The sequence below is a fragment of the Diceros bicornis genome, chromosome 31, assembly GCF_020826845.1.
Source record: "Diceros bicornis minor isolate mBicDic1 chromosome 31, mDicBic1.mat.cur, whole genome shotgun sequence".
Classification (NCBI taxonomy): domain Eukaryota; kingdom Metazoa; phylum Chordata; class Mammalia; order Perissodactyla; family Rhinocerotidae; genus Diceros; species Diceros bicornis.
In genome coordinates this window covers 13,841,963-13,864,525 of record NC_080770.1, presented here as the reverse complement: position 1 = coordinate 13,864,525, position 22,563 = coordinate 13,841,963, and the positions used below count along the sequence as shown (strand labels likewise).

Sequence of the window (22,563 nt, the reverse complement as noted above, 5' to 3'; positions counted from 1 at the left end):
TTGTAATTTAGGTTTTTAAACAACAATCACAATAACAAACACTTGTAGAGCACTAACTATGTGCCAGGCATGTCCTAAAGGAGATTTAAGAAAGGAGGGAAGGAAGAAAGGAGGGAAGGAGGGAAGGAAGGAAGGCAGGAAGGCAGGAAGGCAGGAAGGAAGGAAGAGAGGGAGGGAGGGAGGGAGGGAGAACTGTAATAACAAAGTGCTATTCTTATCTCTAATTTTACAGAGAGTCATCAAGAGTCCAAGTGACCTCCCCAAGATCAAACATCTATTAAGTGGTAAAGCTGGGAATTAAATCCAGGAAGTCTAAATCCAGAGTCCACGTTCTTAAGAATTAAACAGCTTAGAGAGCTCAGAGTGAAGACAAATTTGAAACTGAAAGTATGCTAGTATATTCAGATCTAGTATTTGAAAATTAAGAGCATTTCTAACACATCTGGCGTAATCCTTTGGATTCAAAATATTCTAAATGTCTGATTGATTGTTTCACAATTACATACCTGAAGCTGGTCCCTCCCTTGGTTTCTCCATTCCAATACTGAAACTTAAATAAAGTTAGATGAACAGTTATTCCAGGGCATGATGTGACTCATCTGAACACACAAAACTGTCCAAATAATAACATTAACCAGGGACTTACTATGTGTCAGGAACTTTACATACTTTGCCTTTTTCAATTCTTAAAATAAATATGTGACATTGGTACTGTCACCTGTTTTAAAGAGAAAGAAATTGAAGTCTAGAGAGGTTAGATATATCACCCAAAGCGACACAGCTACTAAATGGTAGAGGCAGGAGTTGATCATAGGAAGTCTGAATCCAGTTTAAGCTCATATCAACCACACTATATTACATTAAAAAACAAATATTTAAAACAATGACTACTATTGCCTTCTGAGAGAAAGAGAGAGAGAATCTTTTCATAAAGTTGTAACTCTCTGTAATAGTCTGCCCTCCCTCTCACGTATTTTGTAATTATTTGTTGATACCACCCATAATGTGGATTGTCATTATTCTCCCAGGTCTGTATCTTGTCCTTGCGGTCCATGGGAAACATATCCACAACTAAAGCCTGGAGCAGCTCGTCAGTGTCCATGTTCATCTTCCTAGGGTTTGCAGACCATCCAGAACTCCAGGCCCTCCTCTTTGTGACCTTCCTGGGAATCTATCTCCTGACCCTGGCCTGGAACCTGGCCCTCATCTTTCTGATCAGAAGTGACACCCGTCTGCACACACCCATGTATTTCTTCCTCAGCAACTTGTCCTTCATTGACACCTGCTACTCTTCTGCAGTGGCTCCTAAGATGCTCACTGACTTCTTCCAGAAGCAGAAGACCATATCATTCTTGGGCTGTGCTGCTCAGTTCTTTTTCTTTGTCGGCATGGGTCTAACTGAGTGCTTTCTCCTGACTGCTATGGCATACGATCGATACACAGCCATCTCCAGCCCTCTGCTCTACACTGCCATCATGTCCCAGGGCCTCTGTACACGCATGGTGGTTGGGGCATATGTTGGTGGCTTTCTGAGCTCCCTGATCCAGGCCAGCTCAATATTTCAGCTCCACTTCTGTGGACCCAACATCATCAACCATTTCTTCTGTGACCTCCCACCAGTCCTGGCACTTTCTTGCTCTGACATCATCCCCAGTCAAGTGGTGAATTTCATCATAGTGGTCACTGTTGGGGGAACATCATTCCTCATCCTCATCATCTCCTACAGTTACATAGTGGCTGCTGTCTTGAAGATCCACTCAGTTGAAGGCCAAAGGAAAGCCTTCAACACATGTGCCTCACACCTGATGGTGGTGACTCTGCTATTTGGGACAGCCCTTTGCATGTACCTGCGACCCAGATCTAGCTACTCCCTTGGCAGGGACAAGGTGGTATCTGTGTTCTATTCTCTGGTGATCCCCATGCTGAACCCTCTCATCTACAGTTTGAGGAACAAAGAGATCAAAGATGCCCTGTGAAAGGTGTTGGAGAAGAAAAAAGTGTTTTCCTAGTTCCTGATTGAAAACATATTTCTGTAAACTGCCAGAGACATAAATGACCCATGGTATCTACCTCCACCTCTGGCTTAGGCAAGCGATGCATTTTGTGTGCATATTTGGAAATAGAGGTCCTCCTGCTGGATTCTTCTCACTGTTCCTCGTGGTCATCTGTCTACCGACCCCACCATAGAAAGCCAAAAAGGGGAAGGGATTACTCTAGGAAAAAAAAAAATCTCTCCAGGAGAGCCTATTCTGACAATTGGTATTATAACAACCACCTTTTATTAGGTGTTTAATATGTACCAGGCACAAGAGCTATTTAATTAATACTCATTGCAGTGCTACAATGCATATAGTACTATCCCTATGTTACAAAGGAGGAAATGAGGTCCCAACAAGGAAAACTGACTTGCCCAGGATCCTACAGGAAGTAAGGGGTGGAACTTCCATTCAGACTCAGGTCTTCCTTACTCCAGAGCCCATGGTCTGCCCAAATGCTGCCTTCCACGCTTGACAACGAACAGCCCAAAAGTTGTAAGTGTATAACCCTTATTACTAGCATATGGCAGAATCCAAAAAGATACACTATGTATAGTTGAGGTACATTACAAAACAAGAGGCCTACTCCGTTAAACACTTTCTCCAAGATATCCCTGTTGGATTTCCATTATGGCTACTGAATAATTTGTAAGCAAATACTGAAAGATGTTACCCTTTGCTGCCGTTTCTGTCTCAGGTGTATAGGGGCCTGGAAAATTAAAGTCCAATGGTATCACATCAATACTCTTCTCTTCCCAGTCTCAGTCACCTAAAGTGCCTACTTGGTCTGTGTTTCCTTTATTTCAACCATGTCATTCCCTTACCGGTTCAGCACCTGACTCCATTTCACAGCTCCCTTTTGATCACCACACTCTGAGTTCTTCCTGCTCTGTTCTATCCAAACCAATTGCTCCTATAAAATCTTTGCTTCTTAACCTGAATGGATTAGTCCTTACAGCCCCACATTCAGTATGATTTGCCATTATCTCAGGGAGTTATATCTCAGGTTGTCATCTCGAGGTCATTACTCCTTCATAGAGGACATTTAGAGTGGAGTTGTCCAGCAGAACCATTTCTGCTGGTAAATCCCTCTCTCATTCCTTTATGGCTCTGTCCTCTTCCCAACACACTCACTTTTCCATTAATGTGGGTCTACTGGATATGCAAAAAGACTTTATTTGATTTCATTTTTCATATAAGTGAATTAACTACTTTCTTCATATCTGGAAGAGTATAAACAATGCAGGGGAAGAGTGATCTCTGTCTCACTATCCTGGGTTCTTCAGTCTCCTAAATCCATCCTCCTCCAAGGTCAGGCAAACTTAAAGTGACCCATACAAATAATACCCAACGGTATTACCTAATGGACAACTTTTCCTGAAATTCCTTTATCAGTAAGCTTTATGAATATCAGGACATATCTTGCATTGCACTGGAAATTCTGGGAATCATTTTTATTGATGGATATTATATCCAGGACACTTCTAGTTTTCTGCTTCCTCAGCAGGCTGACTATAATGTGAGGAAGCCTTTAGGGTTATTTCAGATGTAAGATCTAATGACGGGGCCAGGTTGGCCAAGTGGAGCAGATTTGGAGACATAGGAATAGATGATTTCTTTGAAGTTTAGAACTGACATGCTTGAATTCTCATATATTTCAATCCAAATAAATAATTTTGATTAAGTAGAATTATTTTTTTCTTCCTAAAGGGGGTGATTCGATTTATGAAAATCATGGAAAAGGTTTAGCTTAAAGGAAAATTACAAATTATTTAATATTAAATCATTTTACCTTCTTCTCCTTCTTTAAAACATACACACACCCTTTGCTTTTCCTCATCTGCTTTATTTACCAACCCATCTCAGTTCATATACCATAGACCCTCCACCTGACCTCATGAGAGAGCTTTACGTGTAAGCAGAATAAAATGTGGCCTCTACACAGTTCACTCTGAGGAATCTGAGTGTATTGGTTTACTACCACTGCTGTAACTAATTACCACAAAGTAAGTGGCTTAAAACAACATAATTTTGTTATCTCACAGTTCTGTGGGTTAGAAGTTTGACAGAGGTCTCAATGGGCTGAAATCAAGTGTTAGCAGGGCTGTGTTCTTTTCTGGAGGCTCCAGAATAGAATCCATTTCTTTGCCTTTTCCAGCTCCTAGAGGCCACCCACATTCTGTGGCTCATGGTGCCCTTCCTCCATCTTCAAAGCCAGCAATGTCACATCTACCCTCAGCTGGGAAAGGTTCTCTGCTTTTAAAGACTCTTGTGATTACAATCATGCACGGCATAACAACGTTGCATTCAACAACGGACTGCATGTACGACAGTAGTCCCATAAGATTAGTACCATATAGCCTAGGTGTGTAGTAGGCTATACCATCTAGATTTGTGTAGGTACACTCTGTGATGTTGACACGACAAAATCGCCTAACCATGCATTTCTCAGAATGTGACCCCATCATTACAGGACACTTGACTGTAGATTGGGCCCGCCCAGATAATCCAGGATAATCTCCCCATTTCAAGGTCCATAACTCAATCACATCTGAAAAGCCCCTTTTGCATGAAAGATAATCTATCCCACAGGCTCCTGGGATTAGGAAGTAGGCATTTTGGGGGACCACTGTTCTACTTACTTAGCTCTTTTAACACTTGATGTCACTTTATTGACTTGAGTTTATGAGGCCAGCTCTCAAGAACATTCATAAACTCTCCATTGTCCTCAAGTTAAAGTCTTTAACATGCATTACAATGTACTTTTTGCTTCATGTTATAGCCCGGCTTACCTTTCCAACTCTTCACCCCCCGTCCCCCACTACATCTCCCCTAGTACTTCGGAATCTGGGCAGCACGCTGTCGCCAAGATTTTTTTTTTTTTTCCTCAAGCTCTTTGTACAAGGAGTTTCCTCTTTCCTCCATAATCTTTTTACCTAACTGATGGTTTCTCATCCTTCAGCTCTCTGCTCAGACAGCACTTCCTCCGTGAAGATTTGCCCACCCCTTTCCCAAACCCAAGATATGGTTTACCCAATTGTTGCATTAATATTACTGTCTGTAATCACTCATTCTATTGTGTGTACCCTACACTATAGTATAACTTCCTTGAGGACAGAGACAGACCCTGGTTCACCGTTATTCTTCTAGAACCTAACACAGTGTCTGACACATAGAAGACACATAATAAATATTTGTTTAATAAATGAACAATCCATTGTTTACAGTAATTTTGGCTTTTGCTACATATAGTGTTTATATTATTGCCTTGTGGTATGGCTAACAAGGCTTCTTATAGACTTGTTTCAACAAAAGAGAGAATGAACAAAATTAGACCCCTTTTCCCATCTATTATCCTTCAAAAAAAATTTTAAGAGAGATTTTAATTAAACTGCTAATCGTAACAATTCAAAAATTTGGCAGTACTGATTACATTAAATGTAATAGAAAACTAGAGATAGTTAAAGAGAAAAATAAACACCAGAGTATCCATACAAATAAAACACCCTGTACATCAATCCTCAACCCCTTTCCATCTTCGCTATCCCTAAGCATAATTTCTTTCAATTTACACAAAATTACTTCATTTCAGTGAAAGACTCACTACCGTCTTTCTGGCTTTAGTAGGCTTGCGTCTTCATCAGATGTCAATCACTCATTTCCCTAATCTGAGAAATCGAACCCAGTTTGAGCCTGAAGACAAGTATGAACCTCCGCTGAGACTTCTTCAGCCTCTTCTGCCTCCTTCCTCTCTAATCATAGATAAAGGGAAAAAGAGACCATTGTTTTATCACAATGTGAATCCACTGTTTCCAGAACAAAACACTCTGTGAAGATTAGCTTTCTCCCTCTCCTTCAGAAATCTTCCATCTTTGAAATTTAGCTCTTTCTGCTTAGAAATTAGAAGCTGACTTAAATTGGTTAAAGTACAAAATGATTTTATAAAATATTTACAAACTCAATTTTACCAGAAACACTTTCTAGAACATGTTTAAATAAAGTTTTTAAGCAGAGATAAAAGGTCTCCACTTATTTATTTTTACTCTTTCTAGTTTCAAAATATTTTAGGATGACTTCAATATGCATGCACTGAATAAAATAAAACAAAAAAAAATTGAACAGTTATATGCTTTTAAAAAAGTTGAAATGCTACAAGGCAATTAGAAAATATAGAGAAATATATATGTAGCCTTGTAATAGAAAAGATCTTTCTAAACTTAATGCTAAAAGCAAAACCATAAAGAAAAAAAGGGCAGGTTTTACTACACAGTGTTAAAAATCTATATGGCAAACAAAACATGAAGAAAATCAGAGGACTGATGTTTAACCAGGGAAAATATGTGTGCAACATATTGTAGACAATAGTTTATATAAGTTTCTCTTACAAACAAAATTAGAACAAAATAAACTAATAGAAAAATGGGCACAGTTATGAGCAAGCAATCACAAAATGGGAAATAACAAATGGCTAATAATTTGATGAGAAAATACTCAACAGTACTAATGTTCAAAGAAATGAAAATGCAACTGTGAAAATGTTTTTCCTATTAAAAAGGCAAATGTTAAAAGTAACTAATACCAAATGCTAACAAACGTACAGAAAAATAGGCCCTTTCATACACAGTTGGTGAAAATATAAATTGTACTGTCTTTCTGAAGATCAGTTTGGCAACTTGTATCAAAAATCATTAAATGTACATGCTTTTGCCTTAGCTATTGCCCCTTCTAGGAATATATTCTAAAATGTGCATATATGTCCAAGGATGCTCTCACGGTGCTCCAAGGATGCTCTCACGGTGCTATGCCTGATGGTGAAAATTGAAGCAAACTTGTAGTGCTTGAAAATGATTCCCTGTTTTCTAACCTAAATGTCTTTCTTTCCCTTAATTGACCATAATACGAATCAAAAATGAACTTCTCTCTACCTTTTCGCTGTTTGAGCTATTTAATTTGAAAAGTCCAATTCTGTGCTCTGTCACGAAGCAAGTTAATTAAAAATTTTATATGTATGTTAAATTAAAATTTATATTAAATTAAATATTTAGTTAATATTATTAAAATTTATATTAAATTTTTAATTTAACATATTAAAAATAAAATTATATTTTCATTGAATTTATGTTTATATATAAAAAGTTTTAATGGTATATTTAACAGGTAAGCTGCTTTTTTTATGAGTCTGTCACCCTTTATTGCTTTTTTTCTTTCAGTTTTATTGAGATAGTTTTATTGAATTGACATACGGCACTATGTAAGTTTAAGGTGTACAGCATAATGACTTGACTTACATATATTGCAAAATGATTACCACAACGTTTATCTAACATCCATTATCTCATATAGATACAAGAAAAGAAAAAATATTTTTTTCCTTGTCATGATAACTTGTAAGATCTACTCTTTTAGCAACCTTCAAATGCCATACGGCAGTGTTAACTATAGTCATCATGTTACGTTGCATCCCCAGGGTTTATTTATCTTATAACTGGAAGTTTGTGCCTTTGACCACCTTCCTCCAATTTCTCCTCTATTGCTTTATATGTGCATGCGATTCCTCCATGGAAAAGACATTCTCCACTCCTGCACTAAATGGTGCTACGTAAGTGCACATTTTTAATAAAATAAAAAAAAATATTCCAGAAAAAGTCTGTGTATTTTGTGCCGCCTGACCTGAGAGAAAGTCTGAAATGTGTGATGTGAGGAGGGTGCGGGCTTATGATGTGAGGAAGTTGGTGCACGGTGTCCCTCTAACTTATGAGTGTTAGTATCCATCAAATCATCTGGAAATGGATTAAATATGTTGACATATGCAAAATGCCCAGCACAATACTTGGCAAACAATAGAAACTAAATAATTACGAGATTCTCTATGCTAACAGGTTATTGGGAGGTGAAGAAGGCAGAATTTAAGATTGTTTATCCTTTGCTGTGTCTTCCAGAACCTCCTGTGCGTTTTCTTCATGGACCACAAAGGAAAATTTTGAGTTAGATCAACCCTGGGGAATCTCAGGGTCTGACCACTGGGATGGAGATTAATTATCTCGGCATTTAGAAAATTTAAATAGGATGTGTTTTTTACACCCCAGAGAGTGAGTAATTTATGCAGCAGTGAATTTTGGATTCTGAAAATCCTTCCTTCACAGAGACACTCAAGTGGTAAATTTAGTGATTCATCGGCAAGGATAGAGAGAGAGCCATCTCCCCAAACACATCCCTAACCATGGACTTTGAAAGCCCCTTTTCTACTGTCCAAAGCTGCAGACGATAACAGCCACTAGAAAAGAGTTTCTTAGAGGTTATAATCTCTCTTCAATCTCCTTTTACCTTCTCACTTCAAGTATCTGCCCACAAACACACACTTCTGGCCCCAGGAGGGTGGATGAATAAGCCAGTTTCAAGCTCTCTCAGTCTCACTAGAGAGCAACTTGAAGACTGGAGGGGGCTATATGTGCATGATTATACTGTCCAAAGCAGAATAAATCAAAGTATAAAGTAGTTACAGAACAGTCTGGCAAGAGGGAGAGGCGGGGGGTAGGGGGTGGCAGGGGGAAGAGCTGACAGCCAGTCTGCATTTTCTGTGTGTATGTAACATCCAGTCTTATTGACAAGCCCTCTGGAACTGTAAGACTTTGCCAGATGACAGGAACTTCATTAGCATTTTTGCTCCATGCTCCAGTCTTTCTGCCTTTCTGTAAACTCAACCCATATTCTTCCCCGTCCTCTTCTGCTCCTCTGATGACATCTGATGGGCATCCTGACTCATGTTTGAAAATTCACTCCCAAGAAGAGAAATAAAGAAAGAAAATGTTCCTGAGGAGGTTGCTTGCTCCTGATCCCTACCCAAAGAATTAGAAAGTGACATATATTCTAAGCCCAAGGGAGGTCCCTAACTTCCAAACTTTCCCTTATTTGCCTGCTGATGCCTGGAATTCTACCATCTGAAACTCATCTGTTAGTTTAAGACTTGTCCTCTTTTAAAATACGAAACTTACTCTTTTAAAAGAAGTTACTCTTTAAGTTTCATAATCTTTTTTTTAGTAAGGATCTGAGAGAGGAAGCTAAAAGGCTCTAAGCACTTGAGAAGTTAAACAGAGAAAGTAATAATGAATGAGGAAAAGTTTCTGACCAGAAGAGGGCACATCCACAGAAAAATTTCAACCTCAGGCTGACAGGTCTGGTTACATAATGTTGATAATCAATTTATGCCATTTCACTTTCACAGCCAAGACGACTATCAAGTCAAACCTGGCAGGCCATCAAACCAAATGGTCAAGCTCAAACTTAGCCACAAATTTTAAAACATTTGAAACTGGCAAGAGCTAATTAAATGAGCTAACATGTAAAATATTCTGGGTCTTGCAGACCAATAAAATCTTATGTGTTTTTTTTTTGTTTTAATATTATCATCTAATTGAAGAAGGATCGATTCCAAAGATACCTCCCATTATTACTCCACAATATACATAAAGAAATTAATGTTTACTGAGTGCCTGCTATTCATGGAACATTGTGCCAGACACTTCACAGCTGCCATTTGATATAATCAGTACAATAATCTGCAAGGTGGATATTTCTTAGATGACCAATGTTCTAATCCCAGATCCAAAAATTGCCAACTCTAAAAATTCGTGGGCATTACTTACGATCTTGCATCCTCATTCTCTAAATCTACCAAGGGATAAATACAAATATAAAATTGATTCATCTAATTTTCACACCTATTTTGCAAAATAGGTGTGAAAATTAAATTATATGCAGAATTGTAATTTGTGCAGTTTATGTTAGGTTTCCATCTCTCTGTGTCATTCTGTTTGCAGACTGAATTCTCTGCTTTATGGTGAGGGCAGGGAGTTTCCCCTCACTCTCCAGGAAAGAATCTCCTCTTCTAAGTTCAGAGAGTTTCTACACCTCTTACTATAAGAGTTCAGAGATTTCAATTATGTCAAAAATCCTTGGTGATAAATCATTCTGATTTTTGCTAAAGTAACATTTAGGGTAAATATCTCTACTCCTTTTTTTTAGTGTCAATTTGTCTAATAGAAAATAGACTATATGGTGCTAAGAAGTCTTACCCTTAAACTTTGAAAGTTCTTTGTCAAGGCTACTCTCTAAACTAAATATTTAAGGACAAAATAAAATAATGATTAAAAAGAGCCCCTTGATTTACTTTTCAATCTCAAGGAGACTAAACCCTCAACATCACTTCTAATACCACCTTCCTTAGAATTTGCATATCTCTCAGAGTGGACTCATTTTTTCTGTATTTAGCTTACGTCAATGTGGAGTCCCATGACATATAATCCATTCACGCCCAAGAGCCACCATTCTTAATATGCCCCTTTAAATAAGCACTCACTCTGTGCCTAGAACTGTGTTAGAAACTTTGTATACATCCTCTGAACCAGGAGTCCCAAAAGCCCCATTAGATAGACAATATCATTCCCATTGAACAAAAGAAACTGAGCCTCAAAAACGACCTGTTAGCATAACTGTAGCCCAAAGTCACACAACTAGTAAATAGCAGTTAGAACTAGAGACAAGTGCCATCTTAGTCTCCTAAGCCCACTCAACATTAGCCTCACTTACCATCTCTTTCTGCCAACACAGAGGGCCAAAACAGGACTTGATTTCCACCCAAATATTCCTCCCCTCTCTCCTCCACTTAGGAGCAGGTTCACATCATGGTCTGACATCAATCCCAATCTTCCCTGGCTCCCTCTGCATTTCCTCTCACAGAAATTTCCTTTACTAAAACCCTTGCATGCTCAATCCTGTCTTGGTGTCTGCTTCTTGGAAGACCTGAACTAACACAACTGCATTGTTCATAAAAACTCCAAATATTAAACAATCTAAATGCCCATAAAGATATGGATGAATAATGGAGCTATATTGTGCAATGGAATATCATATAGTGATAAGTGTAGACAAATTATAGCTACATGCAACAACATGGATTGACCTCACAAGCATACTGTCAAGCAAAAGATACCAGACACAAAATAATACCTATAATACGATCTAATGCATTTAAAGTTCAAAAACAGAAAAAATTAACTTTATAGTTTATGGATGCATAAGTTGTTAAAATAAAAAACAAGCAAGTGATTACCATAAAAGTCAGGATTGTGATTAGCTCTAGTTGGGTGTAAATGGTCAGGGTGTAACCCTCTAGGGCTTCTAAAGTGCTAGCAATGTTTCATTTCTTGATCTGGGTAATGGTTACATGGAGTTTGCTCTATAGTTATGCCTTCCTTTGCTGAAAGTGAGCTATAGTTTATAATAAAAAAAATTTTTTTAAGCCACCTGATCATTCAAACAGTCTAAATACACCCATTAAAAGACAGAGACTTCAGAGTGGATTTTTTTTTAAATACCCAACTACATGTTTTCTAAAAGAAATCCACTTTAAATATAAAGACGCAGATTAACAGTAATGTATCGGAAAAAAAGACAAAATCGTCCCATTTGCAACAACATGGATGGAACTGGAGGGTATTATGTTAAGTGAAGTAAGCCAGAAAGAGAAAGACAAACACTGTATGATCTCACTCATATGTGGAATATAAACCAACACATGGACAGAGAAAACTGTATTGTGGTTACCAGGGTCAATGGAGGTGGGGGGTGGGCTCAAGGGGTGAAGAGAGACAGATATATAGTGATGGACAAACAAAAATATACAACCCAAAATTTCACAATGTTATAAACTATTAAAACATCAATTAAAAAAACGATGAAGAAAAAATAAATAAATAAAATTAAAAAAAAAAGTAATGTATCAGAGAAAGATATACCAAAATAAAGCTGGAGTAGATACAGTCATGTGTCGATTAATGATGGGGATAGTTCTGAGAAATGCATCGTTTGGCGATTTCATCATTCTGCCAACGTCATAGAGTGCATTTGCAAAACCTAGATGGTATAGCCTACTACATACCTAGGCTATATGATACTAATCTTATGGGACCACCATATCTATGGTTGACCAAAATGTTGTCATTGGGTGCATGACTGTATATTAATTTAAGATAAAGCAGACTTCAGAACAAAGAAAATTTTTCAGAGATAAAGAGAGGGTTTTTATAATGAAAATTATAAAAGGGTTAATTCTCCCAGTACGTAACAATCCTTAATGTGTATGCACTTAAAGAGTGTCAAAATAGGTGAGGCAAAAACTGATAGAAATACAAGGACAAATAGAACGATCCACTATTATAATTGGAGACTTCAATACCCCTCTATCCGTAATTTACCAATCTAATAGGCAGAAAATCAGTAAGGATAGAGTTGAATTAAATAGAACCACTAATCAACTGGATATGATTGATATTTATAAAATATTTCATCCAAAAACAGCAGAATACACATTCTTCTTAAGCTCACATGTAATATTCACCAAGACAGACCACATTCTGGGCCATAAAACACACCTTCACAAATCAAACAAAATATGCTCTCAGACCACAGTGGAATTAAACTAGAAAGCAATAACAGAAAGGTAGATGGTAAAATCCCAGATATATATACATGCTGCCTAGTAACTTTTTAATAACTCCCATTGCATCTGCCACTGCCAGGTTTTCCACTGAAAATTACATTTCCTACAAATATCCAACTCTATTCCCTATGCTGATTATTATATTAGACTTTCATTTCAGTGTCTAAGGGAGCAGTGTGGACTTTGCATGTGTTTGGGTGAAAGGGAGCAGAGCAGTGAAGATGGGAAACATGGCAGGCTCATCTTTCTAAAGCAAAGGTAGGCGAGGGCATCCTGAAGACACAATTGCAGGCAACTTCAGTTTAGCACACATATCATTTTATGATTTGACAGTGTTCGATCTTCAGTCCCTGAGAGGTAAAATATCCATGTGCAATTCTTGAAGTATATGTCATTTAGAACTAAAAGCCTTAGGCTAATTAAGATCTCCTGCCTCGCATGTAAAGTATTAGGCTTCTCAAGACACATTCTAAATATAAGGTGATTTCTTTTATATTAAAACTCATTTCATAAACATTTATTGAGGACTTATAATGTGTAGGAAAATAACTGGCCCCATCCCTTTCTAAAAAAAAAAGAGATTAAATTCTAGCTGGGAACACAGAGAGAGAAACACAATTATATAATACCATTAGCATCATGATGATAGTAATACACTACGTTTGTATAATGCTTTGAAGTTTTCAATGTGCTCTCATACGAATTGTCATTTCGTTGATTTATGCAGCAACAAAAGTGAATAAGGGGATGGAAGTGGGAAGTTTAGGATGATGCTGGAGATGGCATTAAAGAAGAGCAAGTACTTTTAGGGTAACTAGTGCATCCAGGCACTGGCCATCCATTAGTTCATTCATCTATTCAAAAAGATTGTTGAATAATTGGCATGTGCCAAGTAGGAGCTGGGGATCCAGTGGTAACAAAACAAAGTCCCTGCCTTCAAGGAGTTTACATTTGGAGGAAGGGGCAGAAACAAATAGACATATAATGACAGACAATAAAAAGTGCTAGGTTCTCTCATGTAAACCCCACCTCAAAGAAAACCTTAGGCTCCCCACTCCATGGAAGAAGATTCTGAGGTGCATAAAGGTTTAGCTGCTCAGAGGGATCCAGACAAAATTTAAAACACTTGAACCTGAATTCAAAGGCTGTTCTTTGAACAAGCTGCCTCTAAGTTTCATAATGCAACCCTGAGGTTACAAGATAGAAAAGTCACCATTCCATCCTGACCTGACATTGCACCTGATAGTCTAGAATCTTCTGAGGTTATTGGCCAGAGGAGCAAGTGGAATCAGATTAGTTCAAAAGAAAAGCCAACAGTAAGTAGCTTTGATCTCAGTTTCCAGAGATCCAACTTGGCTGGTCTCAGGCTCTCTACTGGACACCTGCAGCCAATGTCTCAAGGAACCATAACATACTGAAAGAATAGTTAGAACTACTTCCCCACACACCGCTTTTCCTTAATAAGTCACTTTTCTTAGGACAATTTTACAGAAAAGGATAAGAAAAATTCAAGAGTCATAATATCAGAGCTCAAATTAAATAAAACTTTTATTTCAAATTGTAAATATGTGTGTGAGTTTTTCTGATTTTCAAAATCAGAATCCATCTAAAATCTTTTTTTAAAATTTAGACGCAGTAGAATATCTTTTAAAAATAAAATTACTAAAATCCAATTATCCGTGAATAATAACTGCTAGTATTGAGATAGACATCTTTCCAGATTTCTTCCAAGCATGTAGAATTTTTTTTCCCAAAAAGAACATTATATGATACATTCAGTGCTTCTATCTGTCACTAAAAGGGAATCTTACCATGTTTAAGAATAAAGTTCTACGTTATCAATTTGAATGGCCACAAGTACTAAATCGTTCTGCTGTATCCATAACCTATTGAAACAATTTTACATATCAGACATAACTTAAATTCTAATTTATTCTAAACTATACTGTGATGAATTTTCTTTGTCCTTATGACATCAAGCCCTTGGTTGTTTAACTCTTTAGCATAAATTTCTAAAGTAGAATTTCTGAGTCAAAGGATTTGCACATTTTAAGTTTTGACACTTATTGCCAGAATGACCCTAGAAATTTTGTCCCTATATACATTCCTACCAACCATATATGGAGGTATCTCTTTCACAATTTGCATGCCAATAATGGATCTTTTCAACATTGGCCAATCTTCTAGATGACAAGCGATATCTCATTGCAATTTTAATTTGCATTTCTTTGACCATCTTTTCATACGTGGGCTGATTGACTATATTTCTCTGTGAATCATGACCCATTTTTGTTTTAAAGTATCTATTTCTTACCAGATGATAAAAGCTCTTTAGCTATCAAAAGTATTAAGCCTATTTTGTATTATTTTTTTACATGTATTTTCCCAAGTTTTTCATTGATTTTCAGCTTTTAACTTATTTTTAATGTTTTTGAAACATGGAAGTTTCACATTTTTATTTAGCCAAATATAATAATCTTTTATGTAATACCTACAAAGTTGTTCTCTACCCCCAAAACTGTGAAAAACATTTACTTAAACTTTATTCTAATATTTTAATAATTTATTTTTTACATATTATCAAGATGACAAAATCTTCAGTCTTCCATTTCCCTGAGAAGCTAAAAAGTATTATAATTTATTTTAGCTCATAGTATTTACCTATAAAAAGAAATCAAACATTCAAACACAATTAGAATTAGGCTGTTTCTTACAATACTTTAATCATCAGTTAAAATTAGAAAACTAATGTAATCATTTGAACTAGTAAAGTCCATATCTGAAATTGCAGATGTACACAAAAATACATTTTCAAAATGTTGACTGCAGCGTTATTTGAAAATAGTGATTAGGACCCAACTAGGCAAACTGAAGAGGGCCATGTATGACTTTCATGGCCCCTGACCTCCTGTACATTCTACAAGCCAGTGCCACACACCTAGTTTCCATATCCCCTTTTCCATCCCTGTCTCCTAGGACTGCTATGTTCTCCTGGCTAGTGACCTATTCCAACCTGGCCTTCATGACCAATGTTTATTCTCAACCCACCTGATTGATGTATACCTGTGAAAACCAGTCTCTATCTTCATAACCAATATGTTTACTCATCACATTCTACAAAGGATTAGGGAGACCTTACAGCAACAACAACAAAACATATACAATAAAAAAATAAAATGTAAGTAAGAAACCATTAAGAGACTACACTTGAGAAAATATGGAGTAGGAAACTAAGCCACATATATGTTTTTGAGTGTATGGAAGATAAAACAAAGAGAAACATCCCAGTACATAGTCTTCATTGTCTGAGAGGAAGATCTTACTGATTTCTCAGAGGAGCTATCCCTTGCACTTGGGTCTAGGACAATTATTTCCCTTGGGGTCTCAGTGGGGCAACTGATAGATCCTGCCCTCAATACAATCCTAAGGTAGGCTCTTCTTTGTAAACACTCTTCATGAAAGGCAATAACATAATTTGCATAGCTTTCCGCTGTTTGCTAGGTGGCAGTAAAAAACTCCAAAATACCAGCTCCAGGTAATATGTTACTGAATGCTGGGATATTAAAGTAGGATTCTTATTGGATCATACTAAAAGAACCCTTAGAAGGGAAATTCACTTTTCCACAGGAATTAAATGGTTCTAATGGTGAAATCAGAAATCTAGGAAAATCAACAAAGAAGATTTTTATTTCATAAGCTTTCTGTATGTCTGAAATCCTCAAATTAAACCGTAAAATATACTCAACTGTAACAGAACTGAAAAAAAGGAATATCAAGAGATAAGTTTTTTGCAGGATGCTTTATTATGCTTTTACTTCAAGGAACGTGTTCTGTTCTTTTTTCATCTAGTCTATTCTCTTTCTTATCCTATTTTCTTCAGATATAATTCCGTCTCTTTAAATACCAACAATGTCTACTTTCTACCATTGAGCTGGCTTTTGATCATCTCAGCTATTTAAATTATTTAAAATTATTGGGGATATGAGAGTCTTTGGATATACAAATATTTTTATTGAAAAGAGTTTTGTCCTCTGATGGCTGGATATCTGATTTGAAAAAATCTATTTTGCTCTAATATAACAATAGAAGAAAATCTCTCAAATTTCAGTCAATACACCTGGTTAAAATTCACTATCTTTCCATGAGTTCGATTATTTTAAGTTCCACATATAAGTGAGATCATGCAGTGTTTGTCTTTCTGTGTCTGGTTTATTCCACTTATTATAATGTCCTCCACTCGTAGAAGCAGAGAGTAGACTGGTGATTACCAGGGGCTGGGAGTAGAGGGAAACAGAGAGACGCAGTCAAGGGGTACAAAGCTTCAGTTATGCAAGATGAATAAGTCTTCGAGATAATGCACAATGTGACTATAGTTCACAATACTTTATTGTATACTTGAAATTTGTTTAAAGGTGGATCTTCAGTGTTCTCACGACAAAAAAAAAATCATAAAAGTACTTGAAATTTTTTTAAAACTTCTCCATCTTTCACTAATTCATATACTGATCTTGGAAAAATAAACATCCTTCTCTGTTCACCCCTAAAGTGAGGAGAGTTGGGTTAAGTCACCTCTGAGGTCCTGAAGCTTTAATGATCAGTTTGTCTGTGATGCTTCACGTGCTGTGAACAATGACTGCATCTCTACACTCTACCAAGAGCCCTGTGGACCCGAGGGAGGTCCAAGTGTCTCAGAGTGCAGGGAGGAATACATATGAGGGCCTGATTCTTATTTTCCATTAAGGGAGGAGATGAGGATGAAGTAGTCAGGCTTATTAATTATCTGTGTAGGCCTTATCTACCCACCATAATTCTGATAAACCAAAGCAATCCCCAGACTCTCTGATCTGGCAGAGTACTACAGTGGAAAAACCTCTGGAGACTGTTAAAAAAAATTATTCACTGGACACCTGTCAATAATGGCAAGACAGATTTTATTCAAGACTACTGGAATAGAGGTCAAGTCTACTGCAATAGAGGAGAGAGATTAAGCTCAACTCCAAATACAACAAGGACAAGTGGGGATTTATAGCCAATGAACAGATGGAGGGGGTCAGTGGATGGAAAATTACTAAAAGAAGGCATCAAGGATAGAGGGATTCATGCTAAACTTGGTTAACAGGATTCTTGCCAAAGACAAGGCAAGGACTTAGATACAAGGAGTTAGATATCAAGGATGGAGTATGAGAAATTTGATCAGATATCACAGGTAAGGGCTTCTTGCTAAATTGACTTAGCAGGATTCTTGCTAAAACTGGGCTCAGCGAGGAAAAATGTAGAAGACCAAGGTCGAGACCTAGTTGAGAAGAGTGCTCAGAGGAGCCTAACTATAATCTGGTCAAGGAGGGAGCTTTTGTCAGGTCAGAAAAATTATATGAGTTCAATTCCTTGATTTACCACTTATTAACTTTGCAACTATGCAAATATAGGCAAGTCATTACCTGCTCTAAGCTTCAGTTTCTCCTGTAAAATACGGAGATAGTCATGACCACTCTATAGACCCCACAGAGACGTCACGAGAATCAAAATCAAGATGAGATATTGCAGGTGAAAGCCTTTGGTAAAGTATAAAGATTTACACGCATGTGAAGAAGTTATTCTTACAAGACAGAAGATAAGCCATAGTCAAATGACCATAGTCCTTCCATCTCTCTCTCGTCGGAGTAAGGACATAAGAGTGTGATGGTTCTTCTTGTCAGTCTAGGGTAAAGAATTTCCACACCACAAAAGAGGAGATTCTGGCTCAATTTTTCTGAGTAGTCATGAAGATCTGGATACTTGAGAGACTTATAGCAATATATGATAAATGATGTCACCGCCTTATGACCCCATATTCCTAACCTTAACATATCTTCTCCTAAGGTAGACCTAGAAGAGGGTAGTCCCCATGATGGGCCAGAGCAACCACACCAATGTGAAGGAATTTGTCTTCCTGGAACTCACTCACTTCCAGGAGCTGGAGTTTTTCTTGTTTGTGATCTTCCTTGCTGTGTATGTGACAACCGTGCTGGGCAATGCCTTCATTGTGGTGACCATCACCTATGAGTCCCACCTCCACACTCCCATGTACTTTCTCCTGAGGAATAAATCAGTCCTGGACATTGTTTTTTCATCTGTCACCGTTCCCAAGTTCCTGGTGGATCTTTTATCAGAGAGGAAAACCATTTCCTACAATGGCTGCATGGCACAGATCTTCTTCTTCCACTTTGCTGGTGGGGCAGATATTTTTTTCCTCTCTGTGATGGCCTATGACAGATATCTTGCAATTGCCAAACCCCTGCATTATGTGACCATTATGAGGAGAGAGATGTGGGTGGGCTTGGTGGTGGCCTCTTGGGTGGGTGGTGGTTTGCACTCAATTGTCCAGATCATTCTCTTACTTCCAATCCCCTTCTGTGGCCCGAACACGCTGGATGCCTTCTACTGTGATGTGCCCCAAGTGGTTAAACTGGCCTGCACTGACACCTCTGCTCTGGAGCTCCTCATGATCTCTAACAATGGGCTGTTGACCCTGCTGTGGTTCCTCCTGCTCCTGGGGTCCTACAGTGTTATTCTGGTGATGCTGAGATCTCACTCTGGGGAGGGCCGGCACAAGGCCCTCTCCACCTGCACCTCCCACATCCTGGTGGTGACTCTTCACTTTGTGCCTTGCATTTACGTCTACTGCCGGCCCTTCACCACACTGCCCATGGACACAGCCGTGTCCATCAATAACACGGTCATCACCCCCATGCTGAACCCCATGATCTACACCCTGAGGAACCAGGAGATGAAGTCAGCCATGAAGAGACTGCAGAGGAGGCTTGGGCCTTCTGAGAGCAGTAAACTTGGGTGAGCAGTCAGATCAAGCCTGGAAATCTAACTCTGATGTATTTTTCTCAAACTGCATTCCTGAGGGTTAGAGACGGCTAGCTCTTTTCTCCACAGTCATTTCTGTATATCCTTATAGACACTCAACTCTATTAGAGGAAATATAAGAACAAAAAGAAGAGATGAGATTGAACAACATGAGCTATTGGGCTTGCGAACTAGGGAGAAGTATGGGGCATAAGATTGAAATCAATAACCTCGTGCTATTTTGGTGCAACCTGTGATTCTCATGCCAACATATTTTACCTCATTTTTGCCACCTGTAATATGGAAATAACATTATCTACTCACAAGGTTGTCATGAGAATGCAGCATGATATATGTTGAGAGGATGACAGTTGCAAAGATTACCACCACTCCTGGCATATAATCAATATCCCCTATTACACTATTCCTAAATATGCATATATACAGAATATGGATGTATTTCTTTCATATATGCTTTCTCTAGTGACTCTGTTATTTCCAGTTGATCATTAAAATCACTGCTTGATTTAATATTTTGAGTACAGAGTCTTCAATATATTTCACCAATTAGTGAAAAGAGAAGGAATATTTTAAGTTGTGTTAAGTCAGATATATACATGGACAAATCTACGTGTGGACCAAGAATTTCCTATTCTCAGGTCAATTCTACCGATTTTCCCATTCAAATTAATCTCAAAAGTACTTGTACTATTTGGGGTTATATCTGCACAAAATCCCCTAGGATGATTTATTTTATGTTAATCCGAACTTCCTTCTTCCTCCTACCCTCTTTCCATTGCACTCCCAGGTCTTCTATAGCTAGAACAAAACTATAGTTTTTGTCTATCTATACAGAGACAATTCAAGATAAGTCTCTGTAGTACAAAAAAAAATTACTCAAGAAATACCTTTTCATGCACTCAAGACCCATTTTTTGTACCAGGAGAGAAAGGAAACACATTGTACGCAGGGTAATTTAGGCATAGCCACTGGGTCAGTGTTGTAATCCATGTTTCTCCCAAGAGAATGATTTCAAGAAAGTAAATATATAGACAGACAATAAAACTCCCTTCTCTCTCTATGCTTGCCTCAAATTCCACCCTACAGCCTCCAATAGTCATTCAAAAATTGGCCAAAGGAGTAAGGAATCTCAGGTAATTGCAACATATAGACTGATTTTTTGCAAATTGTTATGATGCTTTAATATTTGTACAAAATGGTCCCAGTAGGTGACACACATTTGTGATCTTCTCGAAGTTCTACAAGACAGACATTGGGCCAAGACTATTAATCATATGCCAGTGCTTCTCAAACTTTTTAAAATTATTGCCCCCCAAAGAGCTTTATTAGATATTTTTTCTAATTGCTTTCCCACAAGAAAATTTCATACCAAAGATAAGCTATATATCTTTTTATGTACTGAGGCTCTTTGAAGGACCACACATCATTGCAATATCTCAGATTTTTTTTGGCCTCCAAGAACCAATTTTTGCCCCCTTGGGCATATTACCCACATTGAGAATGAATGATCATATAACATTAGATGTCTCTATTAATATCTCTCCTCAAAAGTCAAAGAATCACAGAATATATAATGTATGTCTTCTGGGGCCTTGCAAGAGCTTGGAAAGCATAGAAACGTGGGTATATTCATGTGTGTGTGTGTGTGTGTGTGTGTGTGTGTGCATATGTGTGGACTTGTGTGCAGTAATGACTTGGAAACTGTTTAATAACTCCCACTGGAACTCCAATACTATCAGAAGAATGTCCATTCTATTTACACACTCAGATCCAATAAAATTCCCTTTGCTAATTCTCATATTAGGCTTGGGCCTAAGGCACTAGTGCATGTGACAGGAACAATTGGAGACAAGCAGAAGGGCCATGATGACGTGACTCCTTGAGTCTGCACTTTACAACGTGAAGGCTGAAGAGAAGACACGGAAGTCTAGCATAACTAATCTTCAGAAGGACTTCACCTTCTAACACGATATTTCCCCAGCACCATACACACTGAGGCCCAGCTACCCGGTCTCAGAGGTCGTAAATTCCTGGTTGGACACTGAAGGATTTAGGTAAGGACATTGAACTGTCAGAGTGTGAGACGTTGTGGATTATACATGAACAGGATGAGCATGAAAAGTGTACCTAGTGTATGAGATACTGCAAAAATAGCTGAAAATTTTAGGGGCAGAAAACAAAGAAGTAGATGTTAAATATTGGGAGAGGAGAAATGTAGTCCTGAGAAGAAGGAGCCACAGAGATGGAGTCAGCAAAGCAAAAGAGAAAGCAGCTTGTATTTGATAGAAAAATTGAGTTGTGTATAAGTAGCACATTTTGTTACAGCTTAGGGTTTGGTTTGTCCATGGAGATCACAGAGCCTCTTTCCACAAGATGAGCGCTTTCTTTAAAAACGTGATTTTAACCCCAAATTCCCTTAAAAATTGTGGGGGTTTCAAAGGCAGCCCCATATCCGTACATTGCCCATGACTCACTGGGTCTCTTTTGCCTTTGACCCAGAGTCAGCCTTATTCCCAAACCCAATGACCTGGTGCTGAAGGCTCTGGTCCACTTGGTTAATTCACCCAAGTTCATTGAAACAAAAATAATCAAGTTGGTTCAAAGAGAAGCTGTTCTTCTACTGAACAGCATTTTACATTCTGTGTATGTCTTCATAAATAACTCTTCATTATAGGTGGGCAGATGCTGTTTTCAGGAGAAAGGGAAAGGTGCCAAGTTAATTGAATGCCTACTAAGCTCTGGGTACTTTACAAACGTGATCAAAGTTACTCCTTATGCTACCCAATGAAGTAAGTGTTACACTTCCCAGTTTGCAGAGGAGGAAATGGAAGGAAAATAAAGAACTTGCTCCAGGTAACAACCCAGAATTCCAATCCAGGTAACAAGCCTGAATTCCAACCCAGATGTGCCCTACTCCAAAGCTCTTAACATTGTCCCACACCACATCACACTAGATTGCCCTCACATTTTACAACTGAGGATCTGAAGCACAGAGAGGCAATGTGACTTTCTCAAGGTCACAGAGCTACTTTATAGCCTGGATCAGAAGACAGATCTCTGTCTGGCATTCCTCAGGCCAAGTCAAAGACCTCAACAAAAGAGTTTCTTAGCCTGTGTTCATCAAGATCCTTCTCCCTCACCCACACTCCAATGCCAATGCTTATAAGTCATGAT

General features: G+C 38.0%; 3 protein-coding genes across 3 annotated transcripts in view; 2 read left to right on the top strand and 1 right to left on the bottom strand.

The window, feature by feature from the left end:
• The window catches only part of LOC131395012 (olfactory receptor 5A2), a 60,365-nt gene that overhangs the window by 16,123 nt on the left and 21,679 nt on the right, over positions 1–22,563 (bottom strand). The window lies entirely within an intron of this gene.
• LOC131395309 (olfactory receptor 5A1) lies at positions 1,053–1,976 on the top strand. Its single transcript, XM_058527237.1, has one exon. It carries the CDS (start codon positions 1,053–1,055, stop codon positions 1,974–1,976), a length of 924 nt encoding a protein of 307 aa, XP_058383220.1.
• Positions 18,422–19,366, top strand: LOC131395014 (olfactory receptor 4D6). The gene has a single exon (XM_058526788.1). The coding sequence runs from the start codon at positions 18,422–18,424 to the stop codon at positions 19,364–19,366; it is 945 nt and encodes a 314-aa protein (XP_058382771.1).

Coding starts and splice junctions, on each gene's coding strand:
- LOC131395309 (XM_058527237.1), top strand. CDS start 1,053: ATGGGAAACATATCCACAACTAAAGCCTGGAGCAGCTCGTCAGTGTCC.
- LOC131395014 (XM_058526788.1), top strand. CDS start 18,422: ATGGGCCAGAGCAACCACACCAATGTGAAGGAATTTGTCTTCCTGGAA.